This window comes from Magnolia sinica, chromosome 8 (assembly GCF_029962835.1).
Source record: "Magnolia sinica isolate HGM2019 chromosome 8, MsV1, whole genome shotgun sequence".
In the NCBI taxonomy this organism is placed as follows: Eukaryota; Viridiplantae; Streptophyta; class Magnoliopsida; order Magnoliales; family Magnoliaceae; genus Magnolia; species Magnolia sinica.
Genome location: NC_080580.1, coordinates 69,960,540 through 69,980,041, shown reverse-complemented (window position 1 = coordinate 69,980,041; position 19,502 = coordinate 69,960,540). Strand labels below are relative to the sequence as shown.

General features: G+C 38.9%; 1 protein-coding gene across 1 annotated transcript in view; it reads left to right on the top strand.

Moving 5' to 3' along the window:
- LOC131253402 (uncharacterized) overlaps positions 1 to 19,502 on the top strand; it is a 43,951-nt gene that overhangs the window by 18,456 nt on the left and 5,993 nt on the right. The window contains exon 2 of the mRNA XM_058254372.1: positions 9,784 to 10,269. Within this exon, the coding sequence (XP_058110355.1) occupies positions 9,784 to 10,269 (486 nt within the window). The remainder of the gene's footprint in view (positions 1 to 9,783; positions 10,270 to 19,502) is intronic.

The following is a 19,502-nucleotide window of genomic DNA, read 5'->3' as shown; positions in this document are numbered from 1 at the left end:
GCTAAGGAATGGGTGATCAAATCCCTGAATGAACAAGAAACTTGGGTTTATCCCATGTTGAAGACGAAAACGGAGTAGTTCTTTGTCACGATCAACCTATTAAGAGATAATATGGTACGGAGTATTCAAAAGTGGGATGACTGGTTGGTATTTGGCTATGAAGAGATCTGGTTTCAGATTTGGAATCTTCCATTAGAGTTATGGATGAATGAGGTGTTCCTAAAGATTGGGGAATGCATTGATCCGGTGATGATGATAGATCCTAGATCAGAAGGCAGTGAGAATATACGATTTGCAAGGGTATTAATAAGGAAGAAGAAATTGGATCCATCACCGAAAGAGGTCACAATCAAGGTGGGGGAGATCAAATTCGTAGTAAAAATGGTTAGAGAAGAGGTCGTTATAGATGCAAAAGCAATAGTCTCGTTTGAAAGAACGATGATGGCGGATGGTAGATACAATGAAGATGGAGTACTATTTTCGTGCTCCGGCACCATACTAGAACAGAGAGAAGACGTCTGCAAAGTAATAAATGCAAAGCTGCTACTAGGGATGTACACGAACCGGGCTAGCCCAGTTAACTTGCTCGACTCAGCCCGAAAAGCTCGACTCGGCCCAACCCAGAACTGAGTTCGGGGCGGGATGGGCCATTTTCTTTAGCCCGAAACTGAGTTCGGGCCGAGTTCAAACGTGTCCCAGTTCGGCCCGACTCGGCCGTTCATATATATATATATATATATATATATATATATATATATATATATATATATATATATATATATATATATTCTAAATACTTATCCTAATCATTTGAGACAGAGAAATGAGAACGCCGTCCGTCCCTTTGTAGATGGAGCAGGCCTGAAATTGACCCGAACTCGCCTGATTGCTGACCGGGGGCTGGGTGTGGCTGGTGACCGGGCCAGGCCGGGTTGAGCCCAGTTCGACTCGGATCAACTCGTGTACACCCCTAGCTACTACACATGGAAACATGTTCAAATGGGATTGTGACACGGAACCAAAGAGATGATAACTTTAAAATCGACTCGATTGCGTTCGAAGGCATAGAGCTTGAAAAGGGAAGTAACGAAGAGGCATTTTTTCTCCATGCAACACATGGTGTAAAAATAACAATGGGGGAAACTATAGTGGACATGTGGTTGGATGATGTGTTATCGGGTTCGGATCTGGGACCGGGCTTGAAAAGGGTGGTCGAACTCTATTCTTCCAAACGTGCGATGAATGTCCATATTTATTTCCACGTGTGTATAAACTTAAGTTACCTCACACGTGTTTTATTGTTGAGTTCTTTAATATAAAGGGCCCGAACGTTAGAATATGCTTTGTTTTCTTAAGACTTGCAACGGGAGAAAAATGTGGAGATAGATCACCGACGGGAGTTCTCAGAACTGAAGAAGATCGGAATGTGTCGCTGCAATTGGGAAAAGATGTTAATGGCTCAGGGAATGAGGCAGATAAAAGATTTTACCTTTCGTATAGCTCGATTGGTGGGTGTATCCTTTGGGGATAGGCTTGAAGATTACGTGGAGCTATTTGTGTTTGTGGAATCGAGAGGAAGGAAGCTCGATATTTAGGTTCAGAGCGGCCAAAGAGTGGAAGACGAGTTGAATCAAAGGGCAGATAGTAAGGTCGGGGGTTTCGCCGAAAATAGTGATTCGAACCTCTCCAAGGCTTGCAGCATAGACAAATAAGGAAAAAAGAAGTGCTCAATGAAGATTATCTGTTGGAATGTGAGAGGTTTGGGTTGCTCTCATAAGCAAGGGTAAATTAGAGACTTGTGCAAAAAATACAAAGCACAAATGGTGGCTTTCCAAAGGACCAAGATTCAGCTAGTAGATTAACAATTAATTAATTTTGTGGAGTGGAAGAACAAAAGAATGGGTGGCATTGGATGTGGAAGGTGTAGCGGGTGGTATTCTCATTATTTGGAATTCGAACATATGGTCAAAGGAAGATAGTTGGACCGGGAATTATTTGATTTCAGTGCTATTTCGCGTGTTGTCCTCAAGATATCGGTGGGTATTCACATCTGTTTATGGCCCATCGATTATGAGGAATATATCACTTATATGGGATGAGCTAGATGTTTGTCGAAATAAATGGAACTTCTATGGGATGAACTAGAGTCGAAATAAATGGAACTTGCCATGGTGCATGGGAGGCGATTTTAATGTTTTAGGGTTTTCCGTTTTCATATGAAAAATCGAATGGAGGCCGAATAACTCGTAGCATTAGGAATTTTTTAGAATGGATTGTTAGGAATGAGATGGTGGATTTGCCGATGGGAGAAGTAAAATACACTTTGTCAAATGGACAAATGGACAAATCAATGCTATTAATTCAAAATTGGATCGGTTTCTTGTTTCCTCAGATTGGATTGAAACATATCCTCTCATGTATCAAGAGGCTTTGCCAAAACCAGTGTCTAATCATTGCCTAATTATTTTAGAAGAGGATTGGGGTCCTCGTCCTTTTAGATTTGAGTTGGTATAGTTATAAGCAGAAGGTTTTGTGGAGAAAATTAAAGAATGGTTGGCTGTGCTTGAGGTGGAGGGCTACGCCAATTTTTGCTTGTTCTAGAAAATGAATTGTTAAAAAAAGAAAATCATTATGTGGAAACCTTGAGAAGAGGAGTTGGCAAAGTTGCTTGAAGACATTTAGGCCCTTGATGTAAAAGATGAGGCTGGAGAGTTGTCAAAAGAAGAGAGGGCGTGGAGAGAGGTTTACAAAGCAAAATATATTGCAGGGTTAAGAGAAGGGGAGGTAAAGTGGAGACAACGTTCTTGGGTGGTTGGGCTGAAAGAGGGAGATAAAAACACAAAGTTCTTTCATGCTATGGCAAGTCCATGGGCCTGGGTTAACTAAATATGATTCAAGCATATCAGTTAATGGGGAAATAATTGAAGGTAAGGATAGTTTGCTCCACAATTGTTAGAATTTATAAAAAAAAATTACTCAACAAGGAAGAATGGAGGAGGCCCACTCTTGACAATCTGCCGTTTGCATCCCTATCTTCGGATTCGGTGGAAGCTTTAGAAAGATCAGTTGTAGAGGAAGAAATTAAGAAGGCAGTATTTGAATTAGGGAGTGATAAGGCTCCTGGTCTGGATGGTTTTCCACTTGCTTTCTTTCAAATTTTTTGAGATACAACGAAGAATAATGTAATTAATTTTATTTATGATTTTTTTGAATTGGGTCACTTGGGTTCAATGTTTGGGGTGACATTTATTGCCTTAATTCCTAAAAAAGAAGGGGCATAATGCTTAAGGGATTATATGTCAATTAGCCTTTTAGGGAGTCCACACAAGATTTTGGCAAAGATTCTGGCGTCGAGGTACAGTTCCATCCTAAGTGAGATGGTTTCAAGATCCGAAGGGGCTTTTGTGAAAGGCAGGTAGATAACGGATAGCATTCTTATAGCTCATGAATGTATTGAGTCTTATAAAAGGAAAGGTTTGAAGGGTGTTATCTGCAAGCTAGGTATTGAAAAGGCGTATGATCACGTTGATTGGAGCTTCCTCGATTATATGCTACAACGGCTAGGATATGGGGTGAAATGGAGGGCCTAGATGCAAGCGTGCATTCGTTCACCAAAATATTAAGTATTGATTAATGGCACTCCCAATAGATATTTCTCTTCTTCTAGAGGTTTGCGACAGGGCGACCCATTATTCCCTTATCTATTTGTGGTGGTGATGGAGGCACTAGGGAGCATGATTGAACAAGGGGTGTCAGCGGGATTAGTAGAGGGTTTTCGGGTGGATAATTCAGAATCTTAAATATCTCATCTTCAGTATGCAGATGACATGCTATTACTTTGCAAGGTGGACGAAATGCTAATTAATAATCTCTGGACCATTATTACTTGTTTTGAGGGGATCTCGGGTTTAAAGGTCAATATAAGTAAAAGTGAAATCTTGGGGGTGGGTCTTTCTAAGGAAGAATCCGACGCCTATGCAGCTCGATTTGGATGTAGCGCAACTTCCTTCCCGTTTTCATATTCGGGTCTTCCCCTACGAATTGGGAAGCTGGCTAAGCATCTATAGGATAAAGTGATTGAAATATTCGAAAGGAAATTATCTTCTTGGCGGCATCTTTCTTTGTGTGGGAGGTTAATGTCTTCCCCTATGAATTGGGAAGTTGGCTAAGCATCTATGGGATAAAGTGATTGAAAGATTCGAAAGGAAATAATCTTCTTGGAGGGGGAGGCATCTTTCTTTGTGTGGGAGGTTAGCACTAATTAAATTTGTCATTTCAAATCTTCCGATCTATTACATGTCTATTTTTAGAAGTCCAAAGGCAATTGAAGGCAAGTTTGAAAAGATCAGATGAGATTTCCTATGGCAAGGGTCAGAATAAAAGTATAATTTTATCTTTTGAATTGGGATGAAGTATGTAAACAGTAAATCGTTATCTCAAGGAGGTGCGGGGCTGCGTAAGTTGGGGGTGATGAACATAGCACTGTTGGGTAAATGGGTGTGGAGATTTGGGGTTGAGGAGGGCAGCTTGTGGAGAGAGGTGTTTGGTAGAAAATATAGTGTTGAGGTGGGGTAGATGGACAAAAGCTTCGTTATTGTATAGGGCCTCATCATTATGGAAGTCGATGAACAAATTAAAGGACAAGGTTTGGGAATTTGTGGGGTTTTCATTCGGGAATGGGAAGAAGATACTATTTTGGGAGGATATGTGGGTGGAAAACAAAAAATTGAGTACTTTATTTCCTCATCTAGGTTGAATTGCCATGGATCCAAATATCTCGGTTGGGAGATGTTATTCCATTCTTTGTGAGGAAGTTATTTGGGATCCTCCTTGTAAAAGAAATTTGATGGAGATCAAGGTAGAGTTGTTAAGGTTGTTGGATTTCCTTTTGAATCGCCTCCCAATAGTCTCAGAGGAAGACGCTTTGGTGTGGCTCATTGGAAAATCTGGTAAGTTCTCGGTTAAGTCTTTATACATGAGTCTAATTGGGGGTTATTCGGAGCAATTTGAGTGTCACACAACGCATGTATGGAGATTTGGCTCTCCTTCCAAGGTGGCAGCATTTGCATGGTTGGTGGGTAGGAGGAAGGTTCTTACAATTGACAATCTTCGAAAGTGTGGTATGTATGGCTCCTATGCTATTGCGATGAGGAGTCGGTTGATCGCTTGTTCATTCATTGCCTCTTTGCATAAAAAATGTGGTCCGGCTTCTTTAATCTATTTGGAGTCTCATGGGTTATTCTAGGATCGATTGACCAACTTTTCTTGGCTTGGCATGGAGGGGGCAAGAGCAAGATTGGGAATCGAATGTGGCAATTATGTTTGCTAGCAGGTTTATGGAGCATTTGATTGGAAAGAAATAGTTGGAATTTTAAAAACAGAAGGGGTTGTTTTTGTGATGTCATTAATAGGGCGAAAATGAATGTAATTGAATGGGCATATGCAACCAATGTGCTTCTGGTTGCACAATTTCTAGATAGCTTCTTAGAGTTGTAGGTTTTATCTTTAGTTTTATTCTGTCCTTTTCTTTTCTTTTGTATTCTTTGGCTTTTAGCCTTTTTAATAAAATTTATTATCGGCTAAAAAAAGTTATTTAAAGATGTGATTGCAGATTTTGAGGATTATTTCCACATTGTTTTTACTAGTATTAGGCTTGTTGCCATCTTAGGTAGATTATATTGATTTGAAATCAATTTAATGGTTGGGGGATTTTCCTTAAAAGTTCATTTAGGGTCTCCGAGCGTGTTTTATCAAGAAATGTATTGTAAGAAGCTTGATATCAATAAAGTTAGTTCTCTCCCTCTACTCAAATATTCTTGTGGGTATACTCTTGCCCATTTCTTTGTGATTCGGGTATCGAGATCTCATCGATTCAATAACTGGGTTGCACCAAATGGCCCACATGTGCTGCCTGTGTCAATGTGTGACATATCACGTGTGCCAATGTACCATCATTCATCTTCAAGTGCTCCACATGCCAATGTGCCACCCTTCATCATCTAGCCCCTTGCATGTGTCACATGTGCCAATGTTCTACCAACCATCTTCGCTTGCCCGCTCATGTGCCACGTGCCACATCCATCTTCAAATGCCCCACATGTGCCACCGTCCATCTTGAAGTGTCTCATATGTGCCGCATGTGCACCGTCCATCTTCAAGTGCCCAATGTGCCACGTGCCAATGTTCTACATGTGGCACATGTGCCATTGTCCATCTTCAAGCATCCCACTGTGCCAATGTTCTACATGTGCCACATGTGCCAATGTGGCACATGCCACCAACTATGAAGTAAATTTCCCATGAAAAGTTTTGTTTCACCAAACAATAGCTATGAAAATGGCCCCAATTTTGGCGGAAAATCTTATTGAAAATTGATGGCAGAAACTACTTTTCTTTTCCACCAGTTTCTTTTCCTTTCCATTCCTTCATAAGAACCTTTCCTTTCCTTTTCCTTGATTCCAAACAGCCCGAAGAAAGGTGGCGCACCACAGCCTTTTGAAGTGTTCAGCCTTGGTAGTGGACATTTTTCGATCCTTGTGTCTCTTTTCAAATCATTGTACATGGATATTAATTTGCACGCCAGTTCGTGCTGATGCATCCATTACTTTTCTTCGCATTGGTGATGGATTATGTTAATTTCTCATGCATGTCACACATATAAAAGGACTAGGATTGATAATAATGATAACTTCATACTCGAGAATGTTGTATACTTCTTTGATATGTGATGTGATTTGCTTCCACAATCCCCTCTTTGATACCTAGGCATGCATGCGTTGTCATTTTCATTCTGAACTCCACCAATTCTCATCTGACTTATTGAATCGTAGAATCCAAAATATAACCATGTAAAAAATGTTTTCTGCGGATGTGACATTTTTGGCTGATTGCAATAATAAAGTGACCTGTGGAGAACTGTTTTCCTTTCCACGGTCTTCCTAAATAAAGGCTGTTTTCCTTTTCCTATGATAAACTTGTAATCCTCATTTCCACACTTTTTCGAGAGACAGATTTCACTTTTTAATAATCAACCATTCCAAATTTCCCTGGAAATCATGGAAACTATAACAAACAACCTTTTAGGATTCTTTTCCACGGTATTACTCCAATGCGGCGCTTGCCTTTCCGAATCTACTTTTTGGATCCCACCAATCCAAACGAGCCCTGAGGGAAAACTTGAGAGAATGAAAATATAATCTGTTATTCATCTGCAATTCTTCTCCATTGCAAATTTAGTAAGTTGAAAGAAGTACAATAATCCATTTATATTCTTGTCCTCCACACCGATGAGCTGCATGGTTATTCTTGATGGCATATTTGCTCTCTCCATGCCCTTTTAAAGGTTTTCCTCATTGAGATTACCAATTGCATTTGTCTGAGAAGTTCCTTTGATATTCATAGGTCCTATGGCATGCTCAAATACTTGCATGAGACACAGCACATGCTTGGCCAAATGTTCATGTGCACATATAAATGCATGTAGATGTGCATATTTACACTGCCATGATGTATATCTATATTTTTTATTTGAAAGATGACTATTTCATTAAAAGAAAGCAAAGAGATACATCCTGATAAAGGAAAAGAATTTCCAGTACAAGAGAGAGGACTGGCAGGTTCCCTCATTAGCTAACGAGTATGACACAGAGATGAGTTGGCTTCTCTCCCAACATGAGCAAAAGAGATGTTTGGCACAGATGCAAGATGACTGATCTCATCAAAGACGAGAGCTTCCAAGTCATCTGCATTTTTGCGCCCAGGAAGTGACATTCAAAGAATCTCTGTCCGTGATGATTGGACCAGATAGCTTGGATACGCATAACTGGAGACCTGCCCTCAACTCCATCGCCTCTGCCCAAAGAGAATGCAGTAGTCTTTTTCATCTCTGACAACCACAATACCATTCAGACACTGATTCTCGAGCAAGGAGCCATTGAAGTTGAGCTTCCACACCATTTCTTTTTGGGATTATTATCATTATTGTTGTTGTTATTATTATTATTCTCGAGCAAGGAGTCATTGAAGTTGTTGCTACCAAGCATGAACAATTTCCTGCTTATGGGAGTTCACTATTGACTACCAAGGACCAAGTTATACCGCTATGCAAGCACACGTGCACTCATGCATAAATTCATAAACTGACAGAAATGTAAATACAGTTGCGAGCTTGCATTACTCATTTTGTTCGATCTATAATACACATGGATGCATGCATATCATACAGCCATATGGTAGATGCACACATACATAACATGCATGTATATGCACATACATTCCCTTTACATGCATGGACACATTTAGAATCTGTAGATATATGCACTTCATTTATGTGTGCATGATCTGTTGACATGATTAAATGATCTGTTGGCATGATTAGGTATATGTAAGAGGGAGTGGTAACAAATGCGAGGACCATTAGTGGGGAGACAAGTGAGTTACTTATTGTAGGCTTGCACCAAGGCTCGGCATTGAGCCTGTACCTTTTCTCATTGTTATGTCTGAATTAACAAAGCATTTGCAGGAAGAGATCCTATGGTGTATGTTATTTGCATTTGATATGGTTTTGATTGACAAGATGAGGGAGTGAGTACACACAAAGCTAGATTTATGGAGGGGTGCTTTAGAATCTAAAGGATTTAAAATTAGTTGCATGACAACAAAGTATGTGGAGTGCAATTTTAGTAACAATAGGAATTAATTAAGATTGTTGACCAAGAAGTTTCCCAAAATGACCACTTTCGATATCATGTGTCGACAATTCATGAGAGTGGAGAGATTAAGAGGGATTTGCCAATAGAATTCAAGCTGGGTGGAAGAAATGGAGATGTGCCTCTGGAGTTTTATGTGATTGTCATGTACCGCTCAACCAATAGGGAAGTTTTATACGATAGCTATAAGACCATCCATGCTTTTTGGGACAAATTGTTGGCAATGAAGGAACAACATGTTCATAGGATGTGGAACTGAAATGAGGATGTTGAGATGGATGAGCGGCAAGATGGGACAATATAGAATTATAACTAAATGCTCTCAGGGGAACTTAGGAGTGGCATCAATATGTAATAAGTTGAGGGAAAATAGACTTAGATGGCTTGGTCATGTGCAATGGAGACCAAGAACTGCAGTGGTTAGGAGGAGCGAGTTGGCACAAGTTGAAGAATCTAAAAGGGCAAGGGTAAGGCTCAAAAGGACATGGGTGAAGGTAGTTTAAAAAAGACTTGATGACCTATGTATGGTCTAATTGAAGTTATGGCCCTTGATAGAGTGGAATGGTGGAACAAGATTCATGTAATTGACCCCAATTAGGTGGGATGAGACTTGGATGATGATGATGATGATTATTATTATTTACGGGTGCATGATATAGATGTATGTATGTTACTTAATTTACTCAGATGTACATGCACATGCTGCATACATGTCTATGTTTGTATGCAAACCCTAAGTATGTATTTGCAGATGTTATGCGTAGATGCCCATGTTGCATGCATTCACAACCGATCGTTTGCCACAACCTTTTTGCATTCTTAACATATTTTATTTCTGACAATCTCAAAAATAGAAATAAATAAATAAATAAATAAAGTATTTTTGAATTTACAGTCAAATGTTTTGGTAATCAATCGTCATTTAGACTTCTCGCCTGTTAAAGAGAGCAAGAAACTTTTTATGCTCAGTCTCGTATGGTTATTTGATGTATCTTCCCTGAAGCCAGTTTGAGTGGTTTATACATATTTCTTTAAGTTCCATTTCTCATGTAATTCAAATTGTCATGCTTTGCAGGCGAGATCTTGGTCGCTTGAAGGATCCCTCAAGTTGAAAAACTTGTTTGGTTATGGTGATATTTGGGATCTTTCCGGGGCTTATGGATGGGACCAAGCATCAGAATTAAGCACCGGATTGTTGTTACCCCGATTCAAAGCATTATCGACCCCTCTATTGGCTCGAGCGTCACTACTCTCTCAAGATTGGTTGAAGTTCTCATCTTACAAAGAACGATTGTTGGGCATTTCCATTGGCTTGGTTTCAACAAAGCATCATGACTTGGCTTACAATCTTACGTGGCGTACCTTAACGGATCCTTCACACATGTCCTCCAAGTCAATAAGGAGACAGTTGGGACACAGTTTGCTTTCTTCTATGAAGTACACGTATAAGATTGACCACAGAGACTCACAATTGAGGCCAACCTGTGGATACGCCTTTGCTTCGGTGTCTCAAATTGGAGGTCTTGCGCCTGATAGTAGGAGCTTACGATTCATACGCCAGGTTGCGCACTCTATCCTTCTGTTATTTCTTTATTCTTTTTTAAATAAATTGTTGAGGTAATTTTCTCCCATTGTAGCTTCTTTCATTCACTTTGCAATCTTTTCCCAAATTTCATTGGTTATTACTGAATCAACATATTGTGTTGTTTTGAATATCTATCAAATAGTAAGTCATGTGTGGCAGCAAGCCTTTTAGGCCTGTGTTCACTATAATATAACATGCTAGGAGGAAATCAGCAAAAAAAGGAAAAAAGAAGAAGAAGAAGAAGAAGAAGAAGAAAAGATCTGCATCAGTTACCTAGTTGGTCTTTGTGGACTTATCTTGTACTTACATATATTGTTGTTCTCACTGTGGACTTTGGTGTTAGAGTTGATTGCATTACAGTGCATTTGGGGCAAGATCTGTTTCATTCCACGTGTCTTCCATATGTATCGCTGAAGTGCGATATTGGGGGAGTTATCAAAACTATCAACATTTAAATCACTGCTCATAAGTATAATATGTGGAAACACTATTGTAACAATATCATGCTCTTGCTGAAATTGCACGATTCACAATAAATTCTAAATATTTAACAACTCTAGGTCTCATATCAGCATATGGGCATCCAACTAAGGCAGTTGAATCCTTTAAATGATGCAAATAACATAGTGGGAAACATGTGGAGCCCACAAACCAGTATTTAGTTGTCATCCAGCGGGACCGCCCCTCCCAAGTTACCATACGCGGGAATTCCTTTAACAAGTAAAAGGTGCACGTTCCAAAACTAGGAAGCACGCTCCCACTTGACAATAACCAAACAATAAGTTGTCACTTGCGAGGCCACGTGTTCACTAACATATGTATGGACAATATCCAGAGAACAATTTCCCTTTGTAAAAAAACAGAAAACAATCAGAAAAAAACACACTAAAAAATCCATTTTTTCTCAAAATTTTTTGGGGATTAGATTCCAAAGGGGATTTTGACCAGTTCTTGGGAGTTGTTTGGAGAGGAGAATTTGGGTGGGAAATCAAGGTCGGAGAATGGAGATGGGCTGGAACCCAATTGGTGATTTTTTAAAAAATAATTTAAAGTGTTTTTGTAATTGCTTAAATAGTTTAAGATCGGTGGAACCAAGTTACTAATCCAAGATTTTGCATGTTTTGCATGCTCAATAATCGATTTTTTACCTCCGATTTTTTATTTCGGAGAAAATGAAGGAATTTGGAAAAAAATGAAATTCCTCTCATTTCACCCATCTAATTTGCAATTAGAGTGTGGAAAAATCTGTGAGATTGCTTGTAGGTTGATCCACAGACTGACGGAATTTTTGAAAAAAAATGATTTTTTTAAATAAAAATAATGAAAACTAAATAAAAATTAATATTTTTCTAAAAATTACATTGACTAACCAAAATTGGTTCCTAAGATATTTTGTGTATTGATGAGTGTAAGCTAATCTTAATATAAGCTACACTCTTTTATTTATTTTAAAAATAAATTTAAATTTTTATAGGAAATTAATAAGAAATAATTTGAAAATATATCTTTTGATACATGCACAATATGAAATAGGTATATTTTCACATTTTTTTGGGCTTTTGAATGACACTCTTTTATTTATTTTAAAATTTAATTTAATTTTTTAATAGGAAATTAATAAGAAATAATTTGAAAATATATCTTTTGATACACGCACAATATTAAACAGGTATATTTTTACTTCTTTTTTGGCTTTTGAATGTTTTGGTTGTGTTTTCATACTTGTCTTGTATGATTTATAAATGGTATAACTAGTGTTTTAAGTATCGACGATATCAACCGATATATCCTATGATATATCTTGTATCCCACTTGTGCGGTCCGAAACACAACTAGTGGGATATATCTCACATGTTTGATCCGGTGAGCATTTTCAATTTTCAATCCTTCTCCCTCCCTGTAAATCATGTTAAATTAGGGTCAAATTATTACAAAGATTGGGATCTTTGATTTCGATATTTGGAAGAGAAGGGCCGAGTTGCGGAAAATTAGAAAAAATAAAAAAATTTCAATTTCTCGCAAATTGGTTCCAATCTTTGTGTCCAAACATAAAATCAAACATGTATGTTACCTGATCTAGTGATTCTTCTTTGCTTTTGAATGTATTGCTTGTGTTTTCACACTTCTTACATTTATAAATTATATGAATAAACTTTGAATATACTTGCATCAATTCAGTTAGACAATGCATAGATTAGGATCCATACAAAGAAAACCTATTATATGCACTTCTTCTTCTTTTTTTTTTTTTTGGTAATGTTTTGATTTATAAGTGTATATTGATGTCTTTTTTAACTTTCACTGAAGTTTCGTTGAAAAATTCAACCAATTTCCTATTGTTTCCCCGTGTTTCCAACAACAACGATAAATTACGCAATACAACCGATATATCCCATGCGATAACCAATATGTATCCGTATCCCAAGGGTGTGATACATAACGCGATACTGATATTTCGAACGCTGGGTATGACCTCATTTAAGGATATAATTGCACAATAATGTCTTTTTTAACATCCTATAAAGTTCCGTTGAAAAATTCAATCAATTCCCAATGTTTCTCAATGTTTCGCAAGAACAACAACATTCCGTGATACATGTGATATTTCCCATGTGGTACCAAGATTTTTCTGTATCCCGAGGTTGCAATACATGCATCGCTACCGATATTTAAATCACTGCTTATGACTTGTGAGGAATATTCAATCCTTGTTTTAATACTATCCCATGTAACATAGGTTTCAAGGGGCATATTATAATAGCTTTTCTAAATGGTCGGTAAGCTGATTGCGTAGTCACCTAGGCACCCCTCAAGGCTCAGGTGATCACTTGTGACTTGGGAGGCCAGACCTAGCTTAGGCACAAGTCTTCTTTTGGCATCCCAAGGGACATTGTTGTTTTACTAATTCAGTACAATGAAGAGGCAGTTTTGTCTAATGATTCTATTCTAGGTTTTGATTATAAATATATGGGGGCATATTGGCTGTGCTGAAAGTGATATGATATGGTGCATTCTGTATTAGACCCAATTGGATGATACGGGCCCATGTACGCCAATTTTTTTGCCCCAAAAAACTTGCAAGTTATTATAAAATAGGAAAAAGTGTAAATCACTAGCATCTATCATCTTGTTTTTGTGTGTGTATTCTTTTAAAATTTATATTTGATAGTGTATCAGACCATTATTGGATAAGAATGTTGTCTGTCGACTTGACCTGTTGGAAGTAAACTAAATGGGCCCTAGTTGAACAAAAAATCAAGCATGATTTGGTGCATCGGGCCCATTACATTGAAAAAAGAAGAAGAAAATTAAACAAAATGTAAAAGTGAAGCCTTGTTTTCTGATTTTCCCAAAATGGTCTGTTCCCACTAAAATCTTGTGTTTCAAACTCTTGATCCTCAAATATAGGCCTAGATGTAGTCTAAAGTGAGTTTATAAGTTTCCTCCATGGTTGAAATGAAGAAAGAAGTGAGAAATGAGTGAAAATTTGGAAATAAAAAGTTTAAATAGGGCTTTATCGTTGTATTGGCACCAATATGGGCTGATATGACCCATTTTTTTTTGGTTCACCAATATGGTTAGGAATACAGAACAAGATTTGCATGGCCAGAAGGGAAACTGACATGTGAATTGTAGTATCTTGTGGAAATACCCACCGAAGTGCTATTGGATTTGGAGACTCGGGACTGAGGACGGGACCCTTTGGAATGATTTAATCAAAAGTAAATATGGTCGTTCGGTTGGGGGCTGGTGGACAAAGACCTCTTCTAATTATAAAACTTCCTCTCTCTGGAAAGGAATTCTCTCCACCAACGTAGAGGTGTACAAAGGAGTCAGATTCATCATTGGTAAGGGCAACCGTACACGATTTTGGATAGACATTTGGAATGGGGAGGAAGTGATGCAGGAAAATTAACCAGTTGCTCTAAAAGCTCGAACTGTTTGAGTATGGCGAATTAATCCCTTTATCTCATAGCCGAGGCCCCACATCGCATGGGTTAGGTCCTCCGCCGAACCCCCCTCGTGGGCCCCAAATCACATGGGCTGCCCACCCCGAGCATGTCCCTGCATCCCACGGGTTACCCCACTCAAGCTCGGTGTGAAAATGCTCCTGCATTAATCACCCCTGATGAGGAGTCTCGAACACGAGACCTCTCGTTCTAATACCAATTTGATGCAGGACAATTAACTAGTTGTTCTAAAAGCTTGAACTGTTAGAGTATGACGAATTAATCCCTTTATCTCATAGCCCGGCCCCCACATCGCATGGGTTAGGTCCTCGGCTGAACCCCCCATCGTGGGCCCCAAATCACATGGGCCGCCCACCCCGAGCATGTCCCCGCATCCCACGGGCTACTCCACTCGAGCCCGGTGTGAAAATGCCCTTGCATTAGGAAGCCCTATGAGCCGCTTTTCTTCGCATTTTCCGTATTGTGAAGAATCAGAAATGCCCCTGCATTAGGAAGCCCTGTGCGCCGCTTTTCCTCTCATTTTCCGTATTGTGAAGAATCAGAATATTTCTATGGAAGCCTCTTTTTCGATTGCTGGAGGTGCCGTAGTGTGGAACATAGTGTTGAAGAGTTCTCAGAGATAAGGAAATTGAAGAATATGCGGCCCTTCCAAGCTGGATTTATAGCGTCAGCCCAAATTAGCAATTGCCAGACAGGTTAGATTGGCGTCTGGACAAAAACGGTGAATTTTCGGTAAAATCCCTTTACAGTCTTCTTGTGAGATCTCCTACTGCTAAGTCCTCCCTATATCATGGCTGGAAGTATCAAGTCCCCCACAAAATTGCTATTTTTGGTTGGTTGGTTGGCAAGGATAGGGTGCTCATAGTTGACAATCTGAGAAAGAGGGGAATGATCATCACAAATATTTGCCTATGTTGCATGGCGCAAGAAGAATCGGTGGACCACCTCTTCATTCACTGTCACTTCATATACCAGATTTGGTCAGCCCTCCTTGCCTGTTTTAAGATTCAGTGGACCTTCCCGAAGTCTGTGAATGATCTCCTCCAAGCCTGGCATGGAGCTACTTGTGGGAAACAAATTTCTAAGCTTTGGAGAATGTCTATCCTAGCGGTTTGGTGGGCCGTTTGGGAAGAAAGAAACGATAGATGCTTCATTGATTCCTCCAAATCAGCTGAGGCTACTTTTCTTAGGGCGACTCATCTCTTAATCGAATGGGCTTCTTCTTTAGTTTCAATGCAGGATTGTAATTTTCTCTTTTTCGGAGTTTAACTGGCTGGCCATCTCGGCCGCCCAATCTCCTCTATTTTGTTTCTCTCTTTTCCTTTAATACAATTCAGTTATCTTTCAAAAAAAGAAAAAAAAAGTGCTATTGGACATGTAACTTTGACAGTTCCTCGGCAACCTTGGTTTTAGCTTGATTAGGGGTTTCTTGAGAAGCAAGAATGGGAATATCTAGTGGATACTTTAGCCCCTAAAGAGGAGGGGAAAGTTGTTGTCAAAGTTCTACGGATTAATAAGTGCTTACCCGTTGAATGTGACCTTTGACTGTTTCTTTGACCATTGATTATGCACCAATTAGACAATCAAGTCACCGCATATTTGTGTTTAAGATCCATCAAGTCATTGCATATTTGTGTTTAGGAGTTTACCTGCCGAATTTGATCATTGACTGTTTTCTTTTGTCCATCGATTATGCACCGATCAAACAATTAAAGAAAAGTCACTGCATATTTGTTTTTAAGATCCATCTGAATCAAATTTCCATGATTTTTACAATTTATGCTGGCAGGGTTCGACCTCTTGGCTTAGTGGTAGATAGGGCGTGTTTCAACATTGAGGTCTTGGTTTTGAGCCCATCTTTCCTCCTCATGATCATCATCATCTGAACCCTATTCCAATTAATTGGGGTTGGTTACATGAATCCTGTGCCACATTCCACTTCATCAAGGGCCAGACCTTTAGTTAGACCATAGGTCATGAAGTCTTTTCTTACTACCTCCATCCACGTCCTTTTAGAGCCTTCAATTTGTACTCACTCACTCCTAACCGACAAGGTTCTTGGTCTCTGTTGCACATGACCAAACCATCTAATTCTACTTTCCCTCATCTTAACCTATCATTACTATTCCGAAGTTCCCTTGAATGCATTCTTTTCTTATTCTTTCCTTCCTTGTCTTGCCACTCATCCATCTCAACATCATCATATCAGCTAGACTCATCATGTTGTTCTTTCACTGGCCAACATTCTGTCTCACAAAGCATGGTTGGTCTTATAGTTATCCTGTCAAATTTTATTTTATTTTTTCTTGGTGCTAGTACATGAAACATTTCTCTCCCAGAGTATGAAAGTGTTGAAAGTTTCACTCCCTCCCACTGATCAAGAAAGTACGTAGCCAAGTTGAATGTCTATTGCTAAAGCTATTTTGAGTTGAGTTTGGCCTTAGGTCCGACCTAATGAGCTCAGTGGTTTGTATTGGGCTGGACTTGCGCTCTCTTTTCTTATAATGGATTCGACTTAGGCCCTATGATTCTTGGCTCATGTGGGCTTGGGATGGGATATGGTCATCTACTGTATGAAGTATTTTTTATCTCACTATGTGTTGCACCCTTGGTTACAGAGGGGTCATTTGGATGGTGGTAAATGGTTTAATTTGTAAATGATTTACCAGTAAGTAAATCATTTACAGCCTGTCTGTTTGGCTTTAAGTTGTAAATGATTTACTAGTAAATCATTTACAATGTTTGGATAGCCTGAAAATGGTTTATATCCTATAATTGTGTATTCACACTTGACATAGTTTAGAGAAGTAATTCATTAAAAAAACATTCAAATGGCATATAAGAGTGGATCATTGGGTTTAGCCCATCTCACTAAAGCTTAGGGTTGATTCTCATGTAAAACCTAGTAATCAGCCATAAAAGCGGGCCTACAAATTCAAATGGTCTTTTATAAGGCCAAACAACTGAATATAAACATTCCAATGGAGAGAGAGAGAGAGAGAGCCATTGGAGTTCTTAGATACAATGGAGAGAGGGAGGTGCGTGTCTCCTTTTATAGCCCAGCCTTAAAAAAAAAAGAGCCGTTGGAGGCTTCTTGCTGGTAAATCATTTGCTAGCAAATGAAATCCCAGCTTTTTGCTAGCAAATGAAAAGGGGGAAAAGGTGGTAAATCATTTACAAGTAGTAAATGATTTACAAGCATTTTAGGGCATCCAAACGCAAGTTGTAAATGATTTACTAGTAAATCATTTGCAGCTTGCCTCATTTACCACCATCCAAACGACCCCAAAAATATCATGGGAAACACTGGAAATATTGCATGTATCATGTAATGTGTCATTGTCTGAGGGAAACACTGGGGAACTTGAGAAAATGAAGGAATTTTTTAGTGAAACTTCAAGAGGTTAAAAGAAACATGATCATGCTCAGAACTCAAAACGTTACAACAAGAAAGAAAAAAGAAAAGAAACTATGCATAATAGTTTACAATTCTGTAGGGGACAGAACTGTGCACCGTTGGCCACAAGTAAGGCAGTTAATCCAAAATGAGTTCATGCCATTCAAATATTGTTGACTACAAGCGACAAAACACAAACAACAGAACCAAATAGTACAAAGAACTAAATGAGTTCTTGCTTGAAATCCATGTTAATGCATGGAACTTGTGCATGGATATGGATTTCTACCTGTTTTCTTGCTAATCTGTTGAAAAGAAAACAAATTTAATCAAACTTTTCTCACCTTTGGGGTTCATTCTCCACCAAATTCGTGTTGATGCAAAACAACTTCAATGGAGTTGTTACAACATGCCAAGAAACACAATTCCCAAAAAAAATGCACAAAAGAAGTTTTATTTATTTATTTATTATTGAATATCACAATTGTCGTTGATGTCAATTGATACTGGAAAAATATCACAGGTAAAGAGACACTATGTATCGTATTTATACAACTGAACGTGTCCCAATATTATCGCCATGGAAGCAATATCGCAATATATCGGATGAAGTGTTAAAATTTGTTGTCTAGGTTATTTCGATGCTATGACCCTTCCAAAAATGGTAACAAACTCAATTGCTGTTATTTTCACATGATTATACTTGTGAGCAGTGACCATTGTAGCGCTACCCATTTATTTAGATTCTGGATTCTTAACATCTGCAAAGCCTGATTCTTGCCGTACTCAATACTTCTACCCAAACTTGGGTGGCATATAGCTAAACGTTTTGGTTGCCTGCATAAATAGGAAGGTTGATGAGTTGCCCGACACCCTTTGATGCAATTAAAAAATAACAGGCCTTCCAAACCAAGCATTCGAGGATTGTCAGTGGAATATTGGACATGACCAAAGTCAAACTCAGGAGCTAATTGAATATACGATGGGTAGACATAGGGAAACTAGGTCCCTGGTCAAGCTGTTGTCAAACTACATCAGAAAGACATGAAAATGCTCCTATTTTGAAGGTTTATTCAGTTACCTTGACAATATGCCGAAGGTTTTGCAATTCAGACAAGAATCAGCCCTTGATTTTCATCATTTGTGCACTTAGCAGTGAATTAGGAATTATATGGTCATAGTTGGATTGGTTAGGATTGAGGTTAGTTGTTTAAAGTTGGAAGACTTTTTTTTCTGAAAATATGGGCCATGCTTTTTTTTTTTTTCCCTGAAAGGTGATGCCTTTATTAATTTAAACGGGCCAAGGCAGCCCCTCAAATCGATGGTGTGGCTAAATGAAAAATCAGGAAAGTTCTCAGTGAAATCTTTATGCAGGGGTGATTCTTCGTGCGAAATTAGGTCAATATCTTTCGTTTGGCAATATGGTGCTCCAGCAAAGGTGGTGGCGTTCGTGTGGCTAGTGGAGAGGAAGAAAATTCTGACTTTGGATAATCTTTGTAAAAGAGGCCTCATCATACCGAATGCACGCCTTTTATGCCTACGAGCCAAGAAAATGGTGGATCATCTATTTATCCACTGCGCGTTCGCGAAACAAATATGAGACAACTTTCTCAATCTATTCAGAGTTGTATGGGCGATGTCGGGTTCAATTGACGATCTCTTTTTGATATGGTACGGTGGGGGTCTAGGGAAGTGTAGAAAGAATATTTGGCATTTAAATTTATTGGCTGGAATTTGGGCATTGTGGTTTGAGAGGAATGATTGATGTTTTAGGAATCGTAAGTGGCAGGCTTGGGAGGTATTCCGAAGGGCTAAATCTCATGTCTTGGAGTGGGTGCAAG